This window comes from Tachypleus tridentatus, chromosome 1 (genome assembly GCF_004210375.1).
Source record: "Tachypleus tridentatus isolate NWPU-2018 chromosome 1, ASM421037v1, whole genome shotgun sequence".
Classification (NCBI taxonomy): domain Eukaryota; kingdom Metazoa; phylum Arthropoda; class Merostomata; order Xiphosura; family Limulidae; genus Tachypleus; species Tachypleus tridentatus.
Genome location: NC_134825.1, coordinates 97135856 through 97157371, shown reverse-complemented (window position 1 = coordinate 97157371; position 21516 = coordinate 97135856). Strand labels below are relative to the sequence as shown.

The 21516-nt window shown below is 34.5% G+C and overlaps 1 protein-coding gene across 1 annotated transcript; it reads left to right on the top strand.

The window, feature by feature from the left end:
- The first annotated feature begins 961 nt into the window (after nt 1–961).
- On the top strand, nt 962–21158 carry LOC143256546 (QRFP-like peptide receptor). Its single transcript, XM_076513905.1, has 3 exons — nt 962–1088; nt 14765–15679; nt 19589–21158. The coding sequence occupies exons 2-3, from the start codon at nt 14801–14803 to the stop codon at nt 19934–19936; spliced, it is 1227 nt and encodes a 408-aa protein (XP_076370020.1). The 5' UTR covers nt 962–1088; nt 14765–14800; the 3' UTR covers nt 19937–21158.
- Nucleotides 21159–21516: the final 358 nt, after the last annotated feature.

Sequence of the window (21516 nt, the reverse complement as noted above, 5' to 3'; positions counted from 1 at the left end):
AAAGCCAAGCTATTCGTTAACTCACAATTTAAGGTTTTATTTCGGTAGTGTTAACTATCTCTGGGGTCCACATATTGTATCAGTATGAGGTAAAACGCGTTATGTAAATAAATTACAGACAACAAATTTATAAAATCCATAATTTGCTTTACAAAATACATAGTAGACTCCATTAGTAACTAACGCAAAAGTTAACGATATTTTTGTTTCAATGTCTTTATGTGCCCTATATACCGTTAGGGATTTTATAACCATCTTACTAAACTACGATCAAGGATTCCATTCCTCGCGGTAGATTGAACACAGATAAACCACTGTGAAGTTTTCTACTAAAAACAAACAAACGAAAGCAAACAGAAAAACAAAGACCTACAAGAAACTTGATGTATAGTAGTTTAAAAGACCGTGTTTAAATAGCTGTTAAACAGAAATATAAATTTCAGAAATATCTTTGAAACTAGATGTATAGTAGTTTAAAAGACCGTGTTTAAATAGCTGTTAAACAGAAATATAAATTTCAGAAAGATCTTTCTTTCATCATTTTGTTGGCTATCGGACCTTAATTGTGGTCATGATTATTACCCTGTACCATTACCACAAATAACTGCTAATTAATTACTAACTTTGTTGTTTTCTTGCCAAAACATATTTATGTAAATTTTAATGACACATTGAAATATATAATATGCTACATTTCTAAAACACGTATGCTTGAGGAGTTAATTTTACAGTTTAAATAATCACAATATATTGACACGAAAATGTTAGGTTAATCAGAAGTATGTTTTTTTAAATAATTTTTACCCAACAGTAAACAGCACATGCGCATTTTTTTAACCAACATATTTCGTAATTATGTTCACAGTGTGCATGGAATGTCAGATATAACTATGACAGTTACGTCACCACTTTATATAAATACACTTCAAAAATGTTCGAGAAGACTGCTTTATCTCTGGAAGTCCTTATTGCTTTCATACGTTGCACACTGAAGCTAAACGTAAAGACTGCAAATCAAACTGGCATAATCTTAGCATCCACTTGCCCATCATCAATCTCTTCTAATAATAAGCCTTAATAGGAAACAGGTAAGAAATGGATAATTCAAAGTTTTGTTTAATGATTATAACATTGTAAAACTAATTTGCTGTAAACAGGTAAACTGGTTGCCATCAAAGAGGTAAAAATTGTTTCTTTGTTGTAAACAACAAAATAACATTTTGATTTATTATCTAAAACTTATATGCCCGGTATGGCCAGGTGGTTGAGGCACTCGACCCGTAATCTGCGGGTTCGAATTCCCATCACACCAAACATGCTCGCCGTTTCAGCCATGAAGGCGTTATAATTTTCGGTCGATCCCATTATTCGTTGGTAAAAAAGTAGTCCAAGGATTGGCGGTGGGTGGTGATGACTAGCTGCCCTCTCTTTAGTGATACACTGCTAAATTAGGAATGGCTAGCGCAGATAGCTTTCATGTATCTTTGCGCGAAATTCAGAAACAAACAAACTAAAACTAATTAGAATTATCATTTCGCCTTTATACCTAAAACAAATATTTTTCTTACCATTCTAAGTAACATGAGAGTTTGAAATTAACAAAATATATAAATATTGTTTTAGAATAACAAATTATAATATAAGTAGGTATGTAGATTATGCCACTGAACCTGCTAACTTCCAAACAATCGCAATGATTGTGTACTTCTTTTATCACGAAACATTATGTATAATTGAAAATGGACAAGGGGTCAATGAATTGGTTAAATATTTTGAAACTGTTTTCCTACATTTTACTTTCCACTCAGCGAAACTTTGAGTTTATGGACTTTAAGACCGTGTTAATTTATATGTAAAAACGGTTGGTTTGGGTTGAAATTTTTTTTTTTATGTGGAGGAGCGAACAATATTTCGACCTTCTTCGGTCATCGTCAGGTTCACAAAGAAAGAAACAGGTAACTGACCGATATATATTTCTCTACAAGTGGGTTTTCTTGTCATCACTGATTATTATTTCATCACGTGTTAATTTAGTGTTCACTTTCCTTCTCGGTAAAGATTTTAACTATTTCAGTATCACAGGTGTATCTCCCATGAGTTCGAAGTTCAATTTAATGTTACTGTAGTAATTGCACTTCAATGCCACTTTAACCGTAGTTATAATAATCTACTGATAGAAACCGTTTAGAACTGAAGAATGTGAACCATTCACTTAGGTAACAAATAGATTTGGATGAGTTGTTCAAATTGTTTGGAAAAGGGTTCCTCTTTGTGAGTCAAACTCCAGTATAAAATGCCATACAAATCTATAAAAAGAGTGATGTAAAACATCAATTTTTATTGAAGATATCCACCATTACCTGTATACAGAAGTAGCCCTAGACATATCTTACAGATTCGTAATACATATGAAATATCATTTAAAATTAAAAAGTGTACTGCTGTTCATAAGCTTAAATGTGTAGATAAATACTTATCTCTCTACATAGGTTATATAAAAACTTACAAATTCTGAGACAGAGGAGAGAGAAATTAAGTTAACTCCCTATTCAGGGGCAATTTTCAGAAACATGAAATAAGTATATGCACTTTCTAAATATCAAGAATGAACAGCTTGGGATTGTGCTCACTTATAAAATTGATTTTAAGGTCAAAATTATGTTATCTTTATTTTGGAAATTATAATGTATATTTTCCTCATAAATTTATTTGTTTTGAATTTCGCACAGAGCTACACGAAGGCTATCTGCGCTAGCCGTCCCTAATTTAGCAATGTAAGGCTAGAGAAAAAGAAGCTAGTTACCACCATCCACCGAAACATTATAATGCCTCCACGGCTGAAAGGACAAGCATGTTTGATGTGACGGGAATTCGAACCTGCGAGCCACAGATTATGAGTCGAGCTCCCCAAACCACCTAGCCATGTCGGGCCTATTCCTAATAAGAAAAAAAAAGGATTAAAATTCCATTTCTTCAGGCGGATCATATTTTATTAGGATTGCTACGATATATCATTTTGACTGTAACAGTACAACCCGATTTACACAATCAAGAAATGAGAGATTATACCAACAATTTTTCACAAGAGCCAAAAAATAAAATATTTTCATACCAGTTATCCACAGCAGAAAAACATAATCTTGATACATTTCTATAATAAATATCACCAGAAACGATTAGATTATTCTAAAAGTTAATAATTATATCCGTATATTCCAACTGTTTCTAACTGAAGCGAAGAAAGGTTTGTTTTTCTTATAGCAAAGCCACATCGGGCTATCTGCTGAGCCCACCGAGGGGAATCGAACCCCTGATTTTAGCGTTGTAAATCTGTAGACATACCGTTATATGAGCGGGGGGCAAGAAAGTTTAGTTAGTTAGTTTTGGAATTTCGCACAAAGCTACTCGAGGGCTATCTGTGCTAGCCGTCCCTAATTTAGCAGTGTAAGACTAGAGGGAAGGCAGCTAGTCATCACCACCCACCGCCAACTCTTGGGCTACTCTTTTACCAACGAATAGTGGGATTGACCGTTACATTATAACGCCCCACGGCTGGGAGGGTGAGCATGTTTGGCGCGACTCGGGCGCGAACCCGCGACCCTCAGATTGCGAAGCGCACACCTTAACGCGCTAGGCCATGCCAGGCCGGGGCAAGAAAGAAGGAAAGACATATAAATCTAAGTGTTCATTTGATAACTGAAAACAAAGATCGATTATGCTAAAATTTTCTTAGTGAATTCAATAAATAATAACCTCATTGAAAATATGACTATAATGTTTAATGAGTTAGGATTAATAAGTCCAATGTTTACATACTACAATCAATGTATAACCCAAATAACGACGAATTTGTTCAACCATTTTAGATCATAAACCAATGCATAGCATGAAAAACAACGATTTAGTTCAACCTTTACGTTGAACACCATAATCAATACATAACATAAATAACGATGAATTAGTCCAACTGTTGCATACCATAACTAATAACCGATGCATAGCACGAATAGCTTTGAATTAGTCCAATATTTGCACACCATAATCAATGTATAAATTTACAATGCAATACTTTTCTAGAGACATAAATGAAACAAGAACGTTTTCCGTCAACTGGTCATCAGGCTAAGAAGAAAATTATAATAATAATACTGGGCAATAACAACAAATTCTCAGCTACTAGAAGAAATGCAATTATTTGTGGGTAATTTAACAGTGCTGATTTCAAAAATTATGTTGAAAGTTACTGATCGCCTCTATCTTTATTTATAGTTATGATATATTTATTAAAAATATCATTATATATCGAGAAACTGAATTTTTTCTTTACATGTAAATTGTATCTAAAAATGTTCATAACTAATATATACTAACAATATCAGTTAACAAAAGCAATACATAATAAGATTATATACCGAAAATGCATTCAGGTTATATTCAAAACTTTTATCATAGTATTTTTTTTCTAAATTTATGTTTGACTTGTTGCACCTTTTAATGTAGTTCTCAGTTTCACGCTGTGTCTCTTTGTGCAATAAATAAGAATTTTTTTTAAAAGAGTTATAACAATCAGTGTTCACAACTATTGATTTAAACTAAAATAACCAGATTTTCAAAATGATACCAGTATCCAAACAAGAAACAATAGATTCCTTCACCAGTGAATACTGTAAACACTTACTACATATGTAGAATAACTGAAAACAAATAAGAAGTTATAAGAGAAAGGATATTAGAACAAATTTTCAGTATCACATGTTTCTTCAAAATATTTATGTAAAATACAAATAATGTGATAATCACACAAACATTTACCCTTATGTTCTATAAACACCACTTTACCCCGTCAATTACCAATACACGTAGTAAACATCAGTTTCAGCTTTGCCCCAGTCGCATCATCTACCAATTCAGTCAATAAACATCCTTTTATCCAATCGTCTGCCAATACACACAGTAAATATGAATTTATTTCATAACTTATTAACACACTTCAGTGTTACATTATTCCAAAACTTATACAATAAATAAACAATATTTGTTAGTACAACCTCGAGAAAAACCGAGTTACTCCAGTGTTTACAAATTTATTTAAAATATAATAAGAGTTTACTTCAACAGAGTCGCTATCAGCTACAGTTATCAATGCAATGAAGAGAAACATTTTTAGTTTTAAGTGAAAGTCTCTTTTTGCGAAAAGTAAAGTGCTAATAGTACATCATTACTAATAACACAATCTTGCCCAAATGTTTGCATACAGTTCTATATTGATGTTGTTGTCTACATGCGCGGTGTAGTTATTGAGTAAATGCCAGAGTAGTAACAGAGAAGGTGGCATATGATCGGACAAACATGTACGAGTTGCTGTTTTCAGCATTTTAGATACCATACTATTATGGCAATGTCTATGTGCTTCATATCATTTCTAGATAGTCGAACAGTTTTAAACCCTATAACTTGTTGCACATGATGAGGCAAGAATCTATATCAAGTAAAGAGAAATTGTCCGAAGAAAGCGTTAATCTGTTTCGAAAACATTTATACCAAAACCTCACTCTTTTATACAAAACAGGTATGTATATATGCTTTAACGAACAAATGTTGAAAACGACAACTCTGGAATAAACACGTTCATTCCAGCGTATTCAGAAGATTAATGAATAGCAGATTGACCTTAAAAGGTTACTTTCAAAAGAGCTGTCTGTAAACTGATATTAATAAGAAGTTATTTCTGTCACCATTTCACTTAGGCAACACAGTATGCCAACTTACAGCTAGGACAATGGCAACATGTCAGCCTTTCAGATGGGTGCTGTTTCCAGCCTGTCAAAGCTAATGATAGGATTTGTGTACATCATTTGCCTGGAAAGCAGATGAAGGAAGGCTGTCTTCTCCACATGGAACACAGAGAAAGTGGTACAACACATGTTTTGACAGATATTTATCATAGCGGAAAACTGCTCTTCATATTTTCTATGGAAACGCCATTGTCGTCTTCTACAGGCATCACATGAAAACGACATTTCTGCCATATCAAGGTTTGGCAATAATTTTGTTTCACAAGGAGACATTGCCACAGCCCAGTGTGCATACTATAAAGGATTATTTCGACCAAGAGAACATTACATATCTCCCAGTGGCATCTCCACAAACTTACAGTGCTATTCTTGGTGGGCAAAGCACAGATAAACTATTAGGTATCTTTGTGCTTAACTTTAAACAAGCAAAGAAAAAGGCATTACAGCATTGCCATGCCCAGAAAAGTTTCAAGATTGTAATTCCATTGAAAACTCTTGGGCAGAACTGAGCCAGAAAATTTTAACCCCGACCTTAAGCCAGTTACTGTAGCTCAGTTGCAATGCCTTATAGTGACAAATTGGGATAAAAGTACGGTGTATTACATCAGTAATATCATCGATAGCATGCCACCTCACTTTACATAGGATATTAGAGTACAAGAAGGACCATCAAGTACTGAATGGTTAATTCAAACTGATATAAAGTTATAGACTATTTATAATAATTTGGTGTTGTATTTTCTTATTGTGTTTATTTTGGTAAGGTTTTGTTGTGATAGATGAAATGCTGGATTATACATCTTCCTACAGATGTCTGATAAAAGTGTTCTGTTCATAATGTCCATAGAAAATGTTTCATTATACATACGACGCATGTTTAATCCAGCATGCATTTCTCAGTTTGACAGCAATAAGTGTATTTGTATTCCTTCTTAAAGATAATGATCTAATCTATTACAAAATATGCAGTTATTTTTGCCAAGATAATATATTTAACACCAATGACGTCTCAAAGTCCGCCCTTAAGCCGTGATTACTGAGGTATTTATGAACATACCCTTTCATAACTAGAATAGAAAAAGATCTTCATTTATGTATATTCATGTAATATTTGTTCTAAATTTCCCGTGCAGTTTTTACGTAATTATAATATTCTCTTTGACAAGATTTCTCAAGATTCGTGTGCTTGTCCTCTGTTACAGCCATTGTTTTACGTTTCTCGTGTTTTATAGACGTCCTTTTGAAGGAAACGTATCCAAATAGGTAATATAATTCCTATACAGGTTGGCTTGAGGTAGCTGAAAATTATATGTGTACCATTGGTTAATGTATGTAACTTGTTGGACATCTGTCTTTCTTTGTTTCAGTAGCGTATGTAAGTTGATTATTTGAGTCAATTGACACAGAAAAAGAAACTTAGCTTGGATGATATAACACTATGTTTTTCAAATAAAGATCAAACCAGTTTTGTGTTTGCTTGTTTTTCTCTATTTTCTGTGCTCAGTTTTATTCGTTTAACGCCACCCAGTGGCACAGCAGCATGTCTCCGCACTTACAACGCAAGAAACCGGGTTTTGATAGCCGTGATGGGAAGAGCATAGCTAGCACATAGAGCAGCTTTATTTTTAATTACAAACAAACAAATTTTCGTTTAACAATCTTGAACCTGTGTTTTGCGTGAACCTTTGACTTATGTTGGACTAACGTTAGAGTACCTGAATACTTCATAACTTGCCGGCATGGCCAGATGGTTAAGACGCTCGACTCGTAATATGAGGGTCGCGGGCTTTAATCCCTGTCACACCAAACATGCTTGCCTTTAGAGCCATGGGCGCGTTACAATGTGTTGGTCAATCCCACTATTCGTTGATAAAATAGTAGCCCAAGAGTTGGCAGTGGGTGGTGATGGCTAGCTACCCTTTCTCTAGTCTTACACTGCTAAATTAGGGACAGCTAGCGCAGATAGTTCTCATGTAACTTTTGGCGAAATTATAAAAACAAAACAAAACTTCATAGCTTTTGAAATGTATACCATTTGTTTCACGAAAAAATGATAAATTTTTGCTAAGTTTATGGCTAATTTTCTGTAAGATTTATGGTGATTCTGTGCTTCAAAACTTCAAGATTATTTGGACTGGTGACAAACACGAAGTTGTTGATGTATCCTAAAACAATATGATGTAAAATGAGAAGGATAGTAAAGGAATGGCATTCTTATCCATTCTTTGGAAAAAGGAACATATAGATATTGCTTTTCGTCTAAGACGTTGTGAGGTGTTGCGTCGACTTGATAAAACCACATGTTCTGTTTTATGTTTTACAAATTTGGGATCGCCAAACAAATATTATCTTGCAAAAGAACGTGGTAGTTTTCTCCAGTCATTCATGATGACGAGTGTGCCGTCAGAGTCCTGTTGCTAAAAATAGAACAAGATATCACCCTATCAGGTCACATCAAACCACCGCTGTATCTGCTTCCTGTTCTCTTTTTATCCAGTGCGTATTTTTCTTTAGTGGTGGTTCATTTCACCAATAACACTATGTAACACAAATTTTGTTCCTGGATAGTATGTGTTATTTCTTAAATGCTTGTGCTGTAAAAGTACAGAAAATGGTCATTATTCCCTTCAAACTCTGCTTTTGTGACCTGGGTCATGAAATTTAGAAATTAACCTATTTTCTGTGTAAAAACGAGCAAATTTGAACATTTTCATTTACGTAAGGTCTGAATAAAACAACATATGAATCAAGATTTACATGTATTTATACTAAAGTTATACAACAATGGTTAGAAGTAAATAGTTTCCATGATTTACGACTGTAATGTAAATCAATTGAACGTATCAGCCCCCAAATGTAGTCTCCCATCACGATTTTGTTATACGCTCCTTGGTAACGGCGTTCAAAAACCAGAGCCCATCTTGAGTGAAGAGTGAAGAAGCTTGAAAAATGTCGGTGACGTTTCCTCTGACTTGCACACTTTCATCTAACAAATCTCACTCCTTGAGATGTTCCTGTCAAAAGCTCGGCATTCGATTTTGTTAGACTAATATCTCTGATCAAGTTATCAAGGTCTCTTTGGTTGGGATAGTATGGGTTTCTCTCACCATCTGCACCTCTGAAATTGTAATTTGGATCTTCAACGTCTTCCTTCTCTTCTGATTTGCTGCTCTCTTCCGAGGATGACTGCTTTCTCTCTGGCGGAGTGGGTACAGGGAGCTCAGGGCAGTGTAGCACTGGAGCGATGGATGATGGAAGGTCCAGATACATAATAACAGATACATTCTTACCAGCACGACATTTAGAAGGGTCCATCATGCAGAAGTAACAATTTCTTGAGTGATCAGTGAGTTCACACCAAATTCGTGGAATAGCGAACTTCATGGCTCTCTTTTCCCCTCTGTACCATCCTACAAAAGAGCAAAATAAAATTGTTATTATGAAGAATAAATTTATTTCATCCACAACTAATGTGTAAGAGGTTCATGCAAAATATTTTGTATGTGATATTTTTTCTATACTATTGGAAATTTAAAATAATAAAAATTAAAATATATTTAAATTTTGAAAGGTCTAAAATTTGTATAATATAAAATCTTACTATTCAAGGAAGCAAAAATTGTCCGTCTTACCTTCTAGAGTGTTTTGTGCAGTGCTCACAGGTAAAATGAGGTGCCTAGAGTTTGTCTTGGTCCCCGAAAGGCATGCCAAAATATGCTTTGTGTGCTTCACACATTTTAGCAGATGCTGTCTCAGAATACCTTTTCGCTCTTGTCTTAATATATTGGCTATATACGTAGCAAAATGCGTCTGGAGAATGCTTGCAACTATTTGATGCAATCTCTGATAAAATCAGAGAAGTTTATGTGTTCACTTTGGCAGCTAGAACTAAACTGAAGTGGTGAGTGGTGAGTTCCTATATATATATATCACTATGGAAAGTTCTAGAAAATTCTAAAAGGTTCTTGATTATTCTCTCTCAATTACTCAGCACTGAATCTACCTGGAATGTTCTGGAAAATGGGTAAATTTAAACATTTTATTACCCAGGTCACAAAAGCAAAGTTTGAAAGAAAAATAGGTCTTTTTCATTTACTTTAGGCATAAACAATTGGGAAATAACAATTTCTGCCCAGGAACAAGAAAAAGTAAAAATTTTGTTACATTGTGTTATGTGTGTCTCAACTGTACAAAACATCCTCTGAACAAAATGTTCATCATAATCCTCCTGCGCTATAAACAATTCACAAAACTCTACACATCAGTCTCTATCACCTTCTTTCAACTTCTGGGATACGTAATCTTTTAAGGATGGAGGTTACATCATTTTAGAGGTCGTAACATGCTTGTCTGGTTTATTTCTACTATGACGTAATTTGAGAATTAATCTTTGAGTTTGCTTAGAAAAAGCTTGCCTCTGTGTCCGAAAGTTGTGAAAGGTTTTACAGTTCGCTTACGATGACTTACAGAACCAATTTTACGAAATATGGAGAACTAATGACGGACCATGTATGAACCGAAAGAATCTCTCGGCGAGTCCATATTTGAAATTAAATTATTTCACCGTCTATCTCTGACTACAAAACAAAGTTACTTTTGCACATTCTTACAAAGTTACAACATCACAACCAATTATATTAACATGAATTAAATGAAAATATAGTGAAGCACAAAATTTACTTAGTGAAATATAGTAATTACTAAACATTTGGGACATTATGTACAAGAGATTGTTTTGATTGATAGAACAGTGTTAGCTATTACACATTAATTCATTTAACTTATCAATAAATGAAAAAGCGATCATTTTTAGATTACTTTTTGGAAAATAGAGATTAATGTTTCCCAGTATTCTCACAGGGTATTATCAAGATATTTAACATCTGTCTTGTCCTTTAGATTTAATTATTAACCGCTAAAATACATTGAGTACAGAAAATTTACAATTTATTCTTAGAGGGTCCTAGTTTTGTCAGCACTTAATTTAAAATATAGGTGCTGATAAAACTAGGATCCCCTACGAATAAATTGTAAATTTTCTGTACTCAATATATTTTGGCGGGTAGTGATTAAATCTAAAGGGCAAAACAGATGTTTAGTGAATTGCAGTAAACGTGTCTTTAATTTTAAAACTACCAACGTTGTTCAAGATCATATAGGCTTTTTAAACACATTTTTCCTGTTATTTATACGCCAGTTTGTTTATGCCTTCTTCACGTTCTTGGTTATAGGATCCCTATGAGAACACACATACCCACCAATAAAAATACCACGAATACTGCATTTAATCTCACTAATTACTATTATGGTTTCATACATATTTTGCATATAAAGTTTCGGCAGTCGTTTTAGTCGCTTCTTTAAAAAGAACAAGTATTAAATATAAAGCAATATGTTCAGTCATGTGAAAAAGTTAAGACACCCTATGAAAGCCTGCGTATTTTTGTAACATTTCTGGATATATAGATATTTAATCTCAATTTTAGCAATACTGAGAGATTATAGGAATATATCTAAACAATTCAAACTGAGGAAAAAGTTAGACACCCTACCCTGAAATAACTGCAGTGAGACGCTTCTTGTAGCCATCTACCAGTCTCTGACATCGGTCTGAAGAAAGTTTGCCCCACTCCTCAATGCAGAATTCTTTCAGCTGTGAGATGTTTGAGGGGTTCCTTGCATGTACAGCCCATTTCAAGTCACCCACAGCATCTCAATGAAATTAAGATCTTGGCTTTGACTCGGCCATTCCAGGACTCTCCATTTCTTAGTTTTCAGCCAGTCCTTGGAAGATTTACTGGTATGTTTTGGGTCATTGTCGTGTTGCAGGGTCTAGTTCTGCTTCAGCTTTAATTTTCTTACAGATGGACTCACATGTTCCTCAAGTGCCCTCTGATACACAGTATAATTCACGGTGGATTCTATGATTGTGAGCTGTCCAGGTCCTGCTGCAGCAAAGCAGCCCCAAACCATGACACTTACACCTCCATGTTTTACAGTTGGAATGAGGTTCTTTTCCTGGAATGCTGTATTTGGTTTACGCCAAAGATGTCTTCTGTTCTGGTGTCAAAATAATTCAATTTTGGACTCATTTGTCCAAAGAACATTATTCCAGAAGCCCTGGTCTTTGTCTACATTTTTCTGGCAAACTTTAGTCAGGCATTGATGCTTCTATTAGAGAGCATAGGCTTCCTCCTTGCACACCTCCCATGCAAGTTAAACTTGTGCAGCCTCTTCCTGATTGTAGAGGCATGCATTTTCACATCAACAGTAGCCAGATCCTGCTGTAGGTCCCGTGTAGGGTGTTTGGAGACCTCTTTTAGCATCTTGCGATCTGCTCTCGGGGTGAACTTGCTTGGACGACTAGACCTGGGCATGTTGGCAGTTGTTTTGAAAGCCCTCCACTTGTTAACTATTTTCCGAACAGTGGAATGGCTGATTTCAAAATCTTTTGGGATCTTTTCAAATCCCTTACCAGACTCATAAGCTGCTACAATTTTCGTTCTGAAGGCCTCAGACAGCTCTTTCGCTCTTACCATGGTGCTCACTCTCACTTCAACAGTCAGGAGCACATGAAATTAAATGTCTGACGTTTAAATAGGGCAAGCCTCATTCAAAATGCTGAGTAACGATCTTCTAATCATGTGCATCTAGTGTGATACACTGTGTGTGAGTTGAGCCATTTTAAGTGGGAATAAATGTGGGGGTGTCCTAACTTTTCCTCAGTTAGAATATGTATTTTTGTAGAATTACATTTACAGAAGTTTTTAAAAAGTTTTTCTTCAGTTTGAATTGTTTAGTTATATTCCTATAATCTCTCAGTATTGTTAAAATTGAGATTAAATATCTATATATCCAAAAGTGTTACACAAATACACAGGCTTTCATAGGGTGTCCTAACTTTTTCACATGACTGAAGTTCTCATTGCAAAAAACATGATAATAATGATGATTTTGATGGTTACTAATACCACTAGTAATGTTGCCAAGTCCGCTTATAAGAAGTGAAATTGGGTTTCTTTCTTAAAAGTAACTTTAAGCTTGTTTGAGAGCCATGGGTTGCGGTATTTTGGATTTGTTTTATTCCGAGGTCGCTTGTTGGGTCTTTACTTTGTGACAGCTGGTTTCAATACACAGTAAAGAGGTTGTAGGCTTGGTTCAGTAACTGATGGTCAGTAAAAAGTCTAAACCATCATATCCCCGCTCTTGTTCAGTTTAAAAATTCACCGTCAATGTGTTCACTTCCACATTTCACCCTGCCCACTTGATTACGTTCTAAATTCTAATTAAACTGAGCATATCACCGTTTCGAAGCTAAGCTATCAAAAAGCATTTTTAAAAGTTGGTGCTGCTTATTTTGGGTTTGTTTTGAAAGTTATAGCCACTTATTCTTCTCGTGAGATACCTTGGCAACACTGCTTTTATATAACTGCAATACAAATAAGTTTTACGAACCACGTTTCTTCATGGGCACTTCCTATGAATTCAAGACAATAAGGTGAATTACAAAAATTAGTTAGACTTTTCAGATTACGTACTAATTCATTCTGTCGTCCTTTGTATATACTATCACTGATTTAGAACCTGAATGTAATATCTTTTACAGTAAATCATTGCCAGTTGTTTGATAATTTAGGAAACCAGTACGACTTTCATCCTAAAGTACGAAGGCTAAAATATAAACAAATGGACAATAAAATTAAAGTAAAAATCCTGAAGCACATTTGGATATCAGTCGTTTTTTTATATTCTCATTGCCTTATCACATAACCATCTTGTAATTCCTGTACCTTGCAAAACAAAGGTAATTCACGTGGTATTACAATCCATGTAATAACCATTTTCACTTTCTGCATTTATTTTTTATGTGAAAATAATTTTAACAGTGGATATTTCAATCGACATGGTATAAAATTATTACAACACTCACTGACAAAAACAAAAGAAAACATCTGCGATGGGAAAAAAAAAACATGCAAGTGTCGAAAAACTGTAACTTTATCAAACTTATTAGCTTGTTCTCTCAGTTCTTTAAGATAAATTAAAGACATTTAAGGCGATTAATAATATATTTCTTAATAAAATAATTGACCGTAACTGTTAACTTATCCTTTCAGTCTGGGTGGTATATAGTCCAATGGTTCCCTAACTTTTAGTCTAAGGCTCCTTTTATTTGAATAAAAAGTTTGAGGCCCCACAACCTATAGCATTAATTGTTTATATTTTGAATTTCGCACAAGGCTATCTGCATCATTTGTCCCTAATTTAGCAGTGTAAGACTAGAGGAAAGGGAGATAGTCGTCGCCACCCACTGCCAACTCTTGGGCTACTCTTTACCAACGAATAGTGGGATTGACCGTCACGTTATGGTGTCCCTATGGCTGAAAGGGCGATCATGAGTTGAGTGCCCTAACCACCTGACCAGATAATAAGTACATGATAAAGTTGATTGTTAGAGGCCACACGTTTAGTTGCAAAGCTAATACATACAAATTTGAAATTTATTTTTAGAGCTTCATTCATGTCTTATTTTCAATAATCAATTTTTCCTTATTAATAATTGAGTTTTAATTGAGCAAGATCTTTTATGAACATGAATATTAACTTCATGATCAAAAATAACATAATGAATTGTGAAGCGAGTAATTCATTTTAATGTTGTTTATTTACTTTCCTTAACAAAAATTTACTTTGGGTTTGAGGCTGAAGAAGGATGATGATGAAATTTTCAACTAATTTGAAATCGTGAAATATGTTTTCTGTTCAGAATACAAAAAATGTCAGATGTATTTTTGTATTTGTATTAATCTAATATTACTAATGTTGAAATATATATCGCCTTTAATTATCATTTAATAATTATTATTAAATTATTCCTTAATTGTTTTTTTAAATGTACTGTGAAAAAAATACATTTATTTTTAAAACAGTAATTTTTCCCTTGTTTTTATGCTGTACTGGAGAAACAGATGGACAAGACGGAATTGAGTGGCTAAACATTTGTCATGAGCAAAAGCAAAGTTACAACGCAAATTGCTCACTCTGTCCTTTACGAATTGACCCAAATAAGAGCTAACTGCCATTCTGATAATATGGATAATCTCTCTCCGTTCAAAAGATTTGTACTTCCAGCTATGTACGGTATTTTGTTTCTTCTGGTATGTGGATGTAGTTTGGTTGTCGTAGTAACGATCGCTGCCAAGAAGAGCCTTCATCGCCCCATGAACTCCTATGTAATATCTTTGTGCCTTTCGGACTGTATTATAGCTTCCGTAATAATTATCGTTAAAGTATACAGCACATTCAACACTATGTCTTCCAATTTACTTTGCACATTATATCGTTGTAGCTACTTTGCTGAAATGGCCCTCTTTAACAGCATTTTTTCTGTTGTGGCTATTGCTATAGATCGTCATGACGCCATCGTTCGACCATTGAAAGGTACTTTCACGAATCAACGTGCCCTTCGTCATGTTGCATTAATCTGGTTTATGGGCTTTGTGTACAGTTTTCCCAAGTACGTAGTTGTTACTGTACGTCATTATCAAACTAAAGCTATGAAGAACATAAGTGACCACATAATTCTAAATCACTGTATGTTTGATCAAGAAGTCGCGTTAATTCTAAACATTTTGGATGTGGTGGTGGTCTATCTGCTGCCTCTGGGAACTGTGACCTTACTATATTCTCGCGCAGTACGAGTCTTGCGCCAGTGTGACCATGACAACACTCCTCATCTTCAAGTGCTGAATGGCAGACGCCAGAGGGCAATCAAGATGATTATTATAATTACCATTACATTCAGTATTTCCTGGCTTCCTTACCACGTGCTCAGTATAATTAGCCGAGATCCGTTTCGTGGAATGTCTTCTGTCATGATAGAGGTAAGTTTACTTTATAGAATTTATGTTTCATATTTTCTCGTTCTGTTCTAGTTTGTTAATATATTTCACTATAACCCCGAACATAGACTATGACTATGACATGAAGTAATACCATTCGTTCACATAATGTTATAAAATTATCTCTTGAATGTTAATTGTTATTTTATTACTTAAACACTTAGTTCTGCCCATTGCCTAAAACGATCCAACGGCACGTAGTACGTCTGCGGACTTACAACGCTATAAACCGTGTTTTCGATACATATGGTGGGCAGAGGCCAGATAGCTCATTGTGTCGCTTCGTATTCAACTACAAACAAACAAATCATTGCCTATCACACAGTCGAATAACAGTTCAACTCGCCCCCTGCTAATACAGTGGTATGTAAACGCATTTACAACACTAAAATCAGGGCTTCAATTCTCCTCCGTGGGCTTAGCAGATAGCCCAATGTGGCTTTATTATGAAAAAAAAAATACACACCAGTTCAACTATTTTGCTACTGGGCATTAGAATTGGGAATATTTAAAACATACTGTTGTCAATTAAATTTTCCATTAGTCATCAACTAGCATAAAAATGTGTACACAATCGTATTGTAAATTTGAGAGTATTATGAGGAAATTTGGGCACGAAGTAGAACATGGTTTAGTGTAGTTGTTTGTTTGTTTGTTTTAATTTCGCGAGAAACTACACGAGTGCCATCTGCGCGAGCCTTTCCTAATTTAGCAGTGACTACAAGGAATGCATTTAGTCATAACCACCCATCGCCAACTCTTGGACTATCCTTTTTAACAATGAATAATAAGTTATGACGCCCGCACGAGTACTTTTGGTAATGTGTGTGTTTGTTTGTCTTATAGCGAAGCTAGGGCTATCTGCTCAGCCCACCGAGGGGAATCGAACCCCTGATTTTAGCGTTGTAAATCCGGAGACATACCGCTGTACTAGCGGGGGTCACTTTTGGTAAGACGTATATTCGCGCCTTCTAACCATCTACCTGGTCATAACAGGCCAGTAGACATTAGAATTACAAAAAAGTAGATTTCGAATTAATGTAGCATTGGAATCATTAGTGGTATAATTTAAATTATTAATAACTGTAATTATTATATTATCTCTTCTATTATGTTTCAGATAAAACAAATTGAAAAAAAGGTAAAAATATTTTTTTTCATTTCCTTAGCTTTTATTCAATGTGTTAAATATTAAAATTGAAGGTAAACTATCGTTATAATTAAGTAAAATATTTATTTAATTGCATCATAACCTTACAGAAACTAGTGTCGAATCCTATGAATCGGAAGCATAATAGAAGGCTTAATTAAAACCCGAAAATATTCTATTTAAATTTGCGAAAGATACTGAATTATATGATTGATTCATAATTACTCACTCTTATCGAGAAGCAAATAACAAGCTATCTAAAGATAAGAAAATGGTGTTTCAATTTTTCATTGGTATTGTAACGAACATCATATTTTATCGTGGTCTTTACCTTTACTTTGCTGCACATTTATGTTATTTTGTGCCAATCGCGTTTTTATTATTTAAAATAAGTTTATTTTTCTAATGTATATAATGTCTGTTTTATTTACGATTCTTCAACTTCAGTCTCTTTATTATATTTACTGCTGTCTTTCATTGTTTTTTATCATAATTTGCGATTTTAATCCGACCATTATCTTATAGTAATCAATCATTCTCAATTTCTATCCCCACTCGACTATTCAACTGATTTTTGTAACTTTTTCTATTGTTAGCGTGATTCAGTCTTTTCTCATAGTTATTTTACATTCATTTTCAAAATTCAAAGTCAAAAAGTGCAATCTTAAATGTATTTTTACCGAAAAGTGAAAACAAAGAACACAACCGTTTTTTACCAGACACTGGTATATATCTTTCTAAAATACCATATACATAACTATATTTACTTAGAAATTTTAACAAACTAATACATCCCAGTGGAACAGCACTAAGCCTAAAGATTCACAACACTAAAATCTCAAGTTTGATTACACAAGAGGGGTGGACACAAGAGACAGCCCTATCTTTCTTTTATATAAGAAAAAACAAACTAATATACCTGCTGGCCAAAATCTTAAGGCCAATGAACATAAAGAGAAAATATGCATTTTGCGTTGTTAGACTCAACCACTTATTTGAGTAGAGCTTCGAAAGATGAAAATAAGAAAAGGGAAAATAAAAATAAAACACTTTTTAGCATATAATAGGGAAAATGTGAACACTATGAAACTAGCCTAAATACTAGCTGGTTAAAAGAAGTCCTAAACAGGGTAGGAAATGCTCAACAAGAAATCTCAGTAATAGGTTGCACGGCCGTCATTGCGAATAACCACAAACATTCGCTTTGGCATGGTCGATATAAGCATTTGCAGAAGGCTGGCTGGAATGTTATTCCAAGTGGTGAAGATAGCTTCACGACGATTATGCACTGTTTGGAATTGACGTCCATTTCTATAGACTTCCCTTGTCATCCACCCCAAAAATTTTCAATGGGGTTCAGTTCAAGCGAACACACTGGAAGGTCCAAAAGAATCGCGTTATTCGCCATGAAAAAGTCCTTTGTCCTGTGGGCATTGTGGATTGCAGTGCTGTCCTGCTAAAAGACCCAGTCATATACACTCAAGTGAAGACCTTCAGTCAATAAGGATGCTCTCTCCAACATGCGAATGTAGCCAGCTGCTGTTTGAAGCCCCTGTATAACCTGCAGCTCCATCGTTCGATGGAAGGAGAAAGCACCCCAGATCGTTATGGAACCTCCTCCACTGCGTCGTGTAAAAAATGTCTCCGATGGGATATCCTTATCGTACCAGTAACGTTACAAACCATTTGGACCATCCAGGTTAAATTTGTTATCATCAGAGAACAAACCCTTCATCCACTTTTCTACGTCCCATGTTTGGTGCTTCTCAGCAAAATTTAACCGAGCTGTTTCGTGGTATAGAAGGGGGTGTGGCCTTTGAAGACGTTTACGGTTTTTAAAACCTTTCTCTCATAGGTGCCGTCTTATTATTCTTGAGCTGCATTCTGGTTCGACAATCGGCTGGTGTCTTGCCGGACAACCCGTCGATTCCTCCTGCTCAACGCCGGCGAAATTTTCTTGGGTCAACCACTTGAAATTCTCGTTCCGTATCCCTCAGGGTCTTTTAAGAAATTTGCGACAGCAGTTTTACTTCGCCTAATCTCACCAGCGATGGAACGTTGAGAGAGACCTCGCTTTTGCAGCTCGATAATTCTGCCACGTTTAAACTTTGTCAACTTTTTAGCCTTTGTGATGTTTTTACCCAATGTAACACAGGAGATGTCAGTGGGAGATGCTGACAACGCTAATGCTTGAACACAAATGACTAAATTTCGTTACGTGTTTACCGATTAACGCTTCGTTTCATTATGGTCTTAAACTTTTGACCAGCTAGTATTTAGGCTAATTTCATAGTGTTCGTATTTTTCCTATTAAATGCTAAAAAAGGGTTTTTTTTTATTTACCCTTTTCTTATTTTCATTTTTCGAAGCTCTACTCAAATAAGTGGTTGAGTCTAACAACGCAAAATGCATATTTTTTCTTTATGATCATTGGCCTTAAGAATTTGGCCAGCAGTGTAATCTCGAAATATTCGATATAGTCATAACTTCATTCCAGCAATGAAAGAACGTACTACATTTTCATTTAAAGTATTTTTCACAGTGAGAATGCATTACATAATAATGAGATGTAAAGTTATTTTCAAAACGTATAACTGCAGATTGTTGAGAAAAAATTACTAAATTATGACAAACACAGTGCTTCACATCTTTGTTTGGTGATGTCGAATTTTTTAAACATTTTTTACAAATGATGTATAAATAAAAATAAAAAACGATAAATTTTTTTCGTCTCCTCACAGGCAAGAAATATACTCTGCATTGTGTGCATTATTTTGATTTTGCTGAACGGCTGGCTTAATGTCATAGTATACGGGTATTTGAATGAAGATTTTCGACTAGCTTTTCGTAGTCTACTTCGAAGACGTTTTACTAGAGGATACACATCCAACCGTAGTCGACGATTGGTTAGTGTGAGTTCAGCTGCTCTGATGTCCTCCATTTCATCTCGAAGTAGTGAAGTTTCCATACAATCTAATATGGAAGTTCGCTGGAAAAAAATCACGTGGCCACAACTTAACACCAATTCACGAGAACGTCCCAGTGATGTCACTGAAACCTCATTTGTACCAAGAGCAGTTTTGTATTAACGCAGTGATGATGCATAAAGGAGTTTTACCACACAGCTCTCTTTCTGTGCAGAATGAACATACTTATAGGCTTTTGTTTTTCAGAAGAAATACCATTCCTGATAAAATTACAGCTAGTTAAATAAGGGGTGCAAAATTAATGGAAACAAATGTTAACATTATTGTTGAACAAGGAAATTTTACGTTTCAACCTCATGGGACATGAAGTAAATCTGCTCATTAGGATAGAAAAATTTAATTATACGTCTAACGGGAAAAAACAAAATCCTGTTTATAAGATTATATATTTGCTTGATTTTTTATGATTCAGGTTATAAGTTTTTTAAGTACGTAATGTCTACTTTCTAAGTTAGAAATTTATCTATCAAAAATTATCTTATACTTTTATGCTGCATTTTTCCTTTCAGGATGTAATATCAATTTCATTCAGTTTTCTTCTTTTTTCGTCACCTTAGTCCAGTGATTCCCAACCTTTTTTATGCCCCGCACCCCTAAAAAATTTAATATGTTCTCGCACCCTTCACAGTAATTATTTATTTAAGAATAAAGGTGAAGGTGGCTAAAACAAATGTTATCTCGCACCCCTTGGGGGTGGGAGCAACCCTGGTTGGGAACCACTGCCTTAGCCTATTATTTGTTATGCTTTCACAAACTTTTCTTTCTCATGGATTATGTTATTTTAAAACAAAGCTTTAATTTTGGGTGGGAGTTTTTATTCAGTTTCTAATGTATCCACGTTTTTGTCGAATATAAATCGTATGTTACTTAATAGTTATTTTCAATCTCGTTTTCCCACAAGTTACTATCAATAAATTCTTCATGATATTCAAAATCATGCAGAATCAAAAGAAAAATGTGGCATTAGAAAGTATATATCTTAGACGTTAAAAATTTAGTTTAATAAACTGATATGATATCCTTTGTATTAATACTTCTTTTATACAGTCGCTCCTCCCCTGAAGGCTTATAACGATAAAAATATTGTTTCAATACATGCGGTGGGGAGAGCACAGAGGGACTATTGTGAAGCTTTGCGACTAACAAGAAAGTTCTGTGCATGTGCGACCTTTTTTTTTAGTGTAATTGCTAAAAATATGAATATATATTTTTCATAATTGAAATTTCAAGATTTGGTCTTTGTTCTAACCATATTTTTCTTAACAACCTTTAAACTTCTCCGTAGTTATCTGTTTTCGTATAAATTGTTATTGTTCATGATAGAATAAAATACTGACAGATTCCATTTCTTGTCCAACATATTATTTACTTGTTTTCACTTCATATTAATTTTTATACATAATGAGGATAGTGTAAGAAACGGTTTAAAAAAAAAAACAGAAATTAAAATATTCTGTACATTTTCACTGATATACCTTTTCTTTTAATGTAAATTAAGAAACAACGTAAATAAAAAATTGGGATTTTAAAAACCTGCAAATAGGGTCGTAAAAACTGAAGAAAAAAGGCTGGAGATAATTTAGATATTACTTACTTTAACTACAAACCCTTATTCTGTCTCCATGCTGTTATCTACAATTACATTTGGTGGAGCCCAAATAGGGATTTGTAGTTTGAGTAAA

Coding starts and splice junctions, on each gene's coding strand:
- LOC143256546 (XM_076513905.1), top strand. CDS start 14,801: ATGAGCAAAAGCAAAGTTACAACGCAAATTGCTCACTCTGTCCTTTAC. Junction 15,680..19,588: donor TGTCTTCTGTCATGATAGAG/GTAAGTTTACTT, acceptor GTCTCCTCACAG/GCAAGAAATATACTCTGCAT.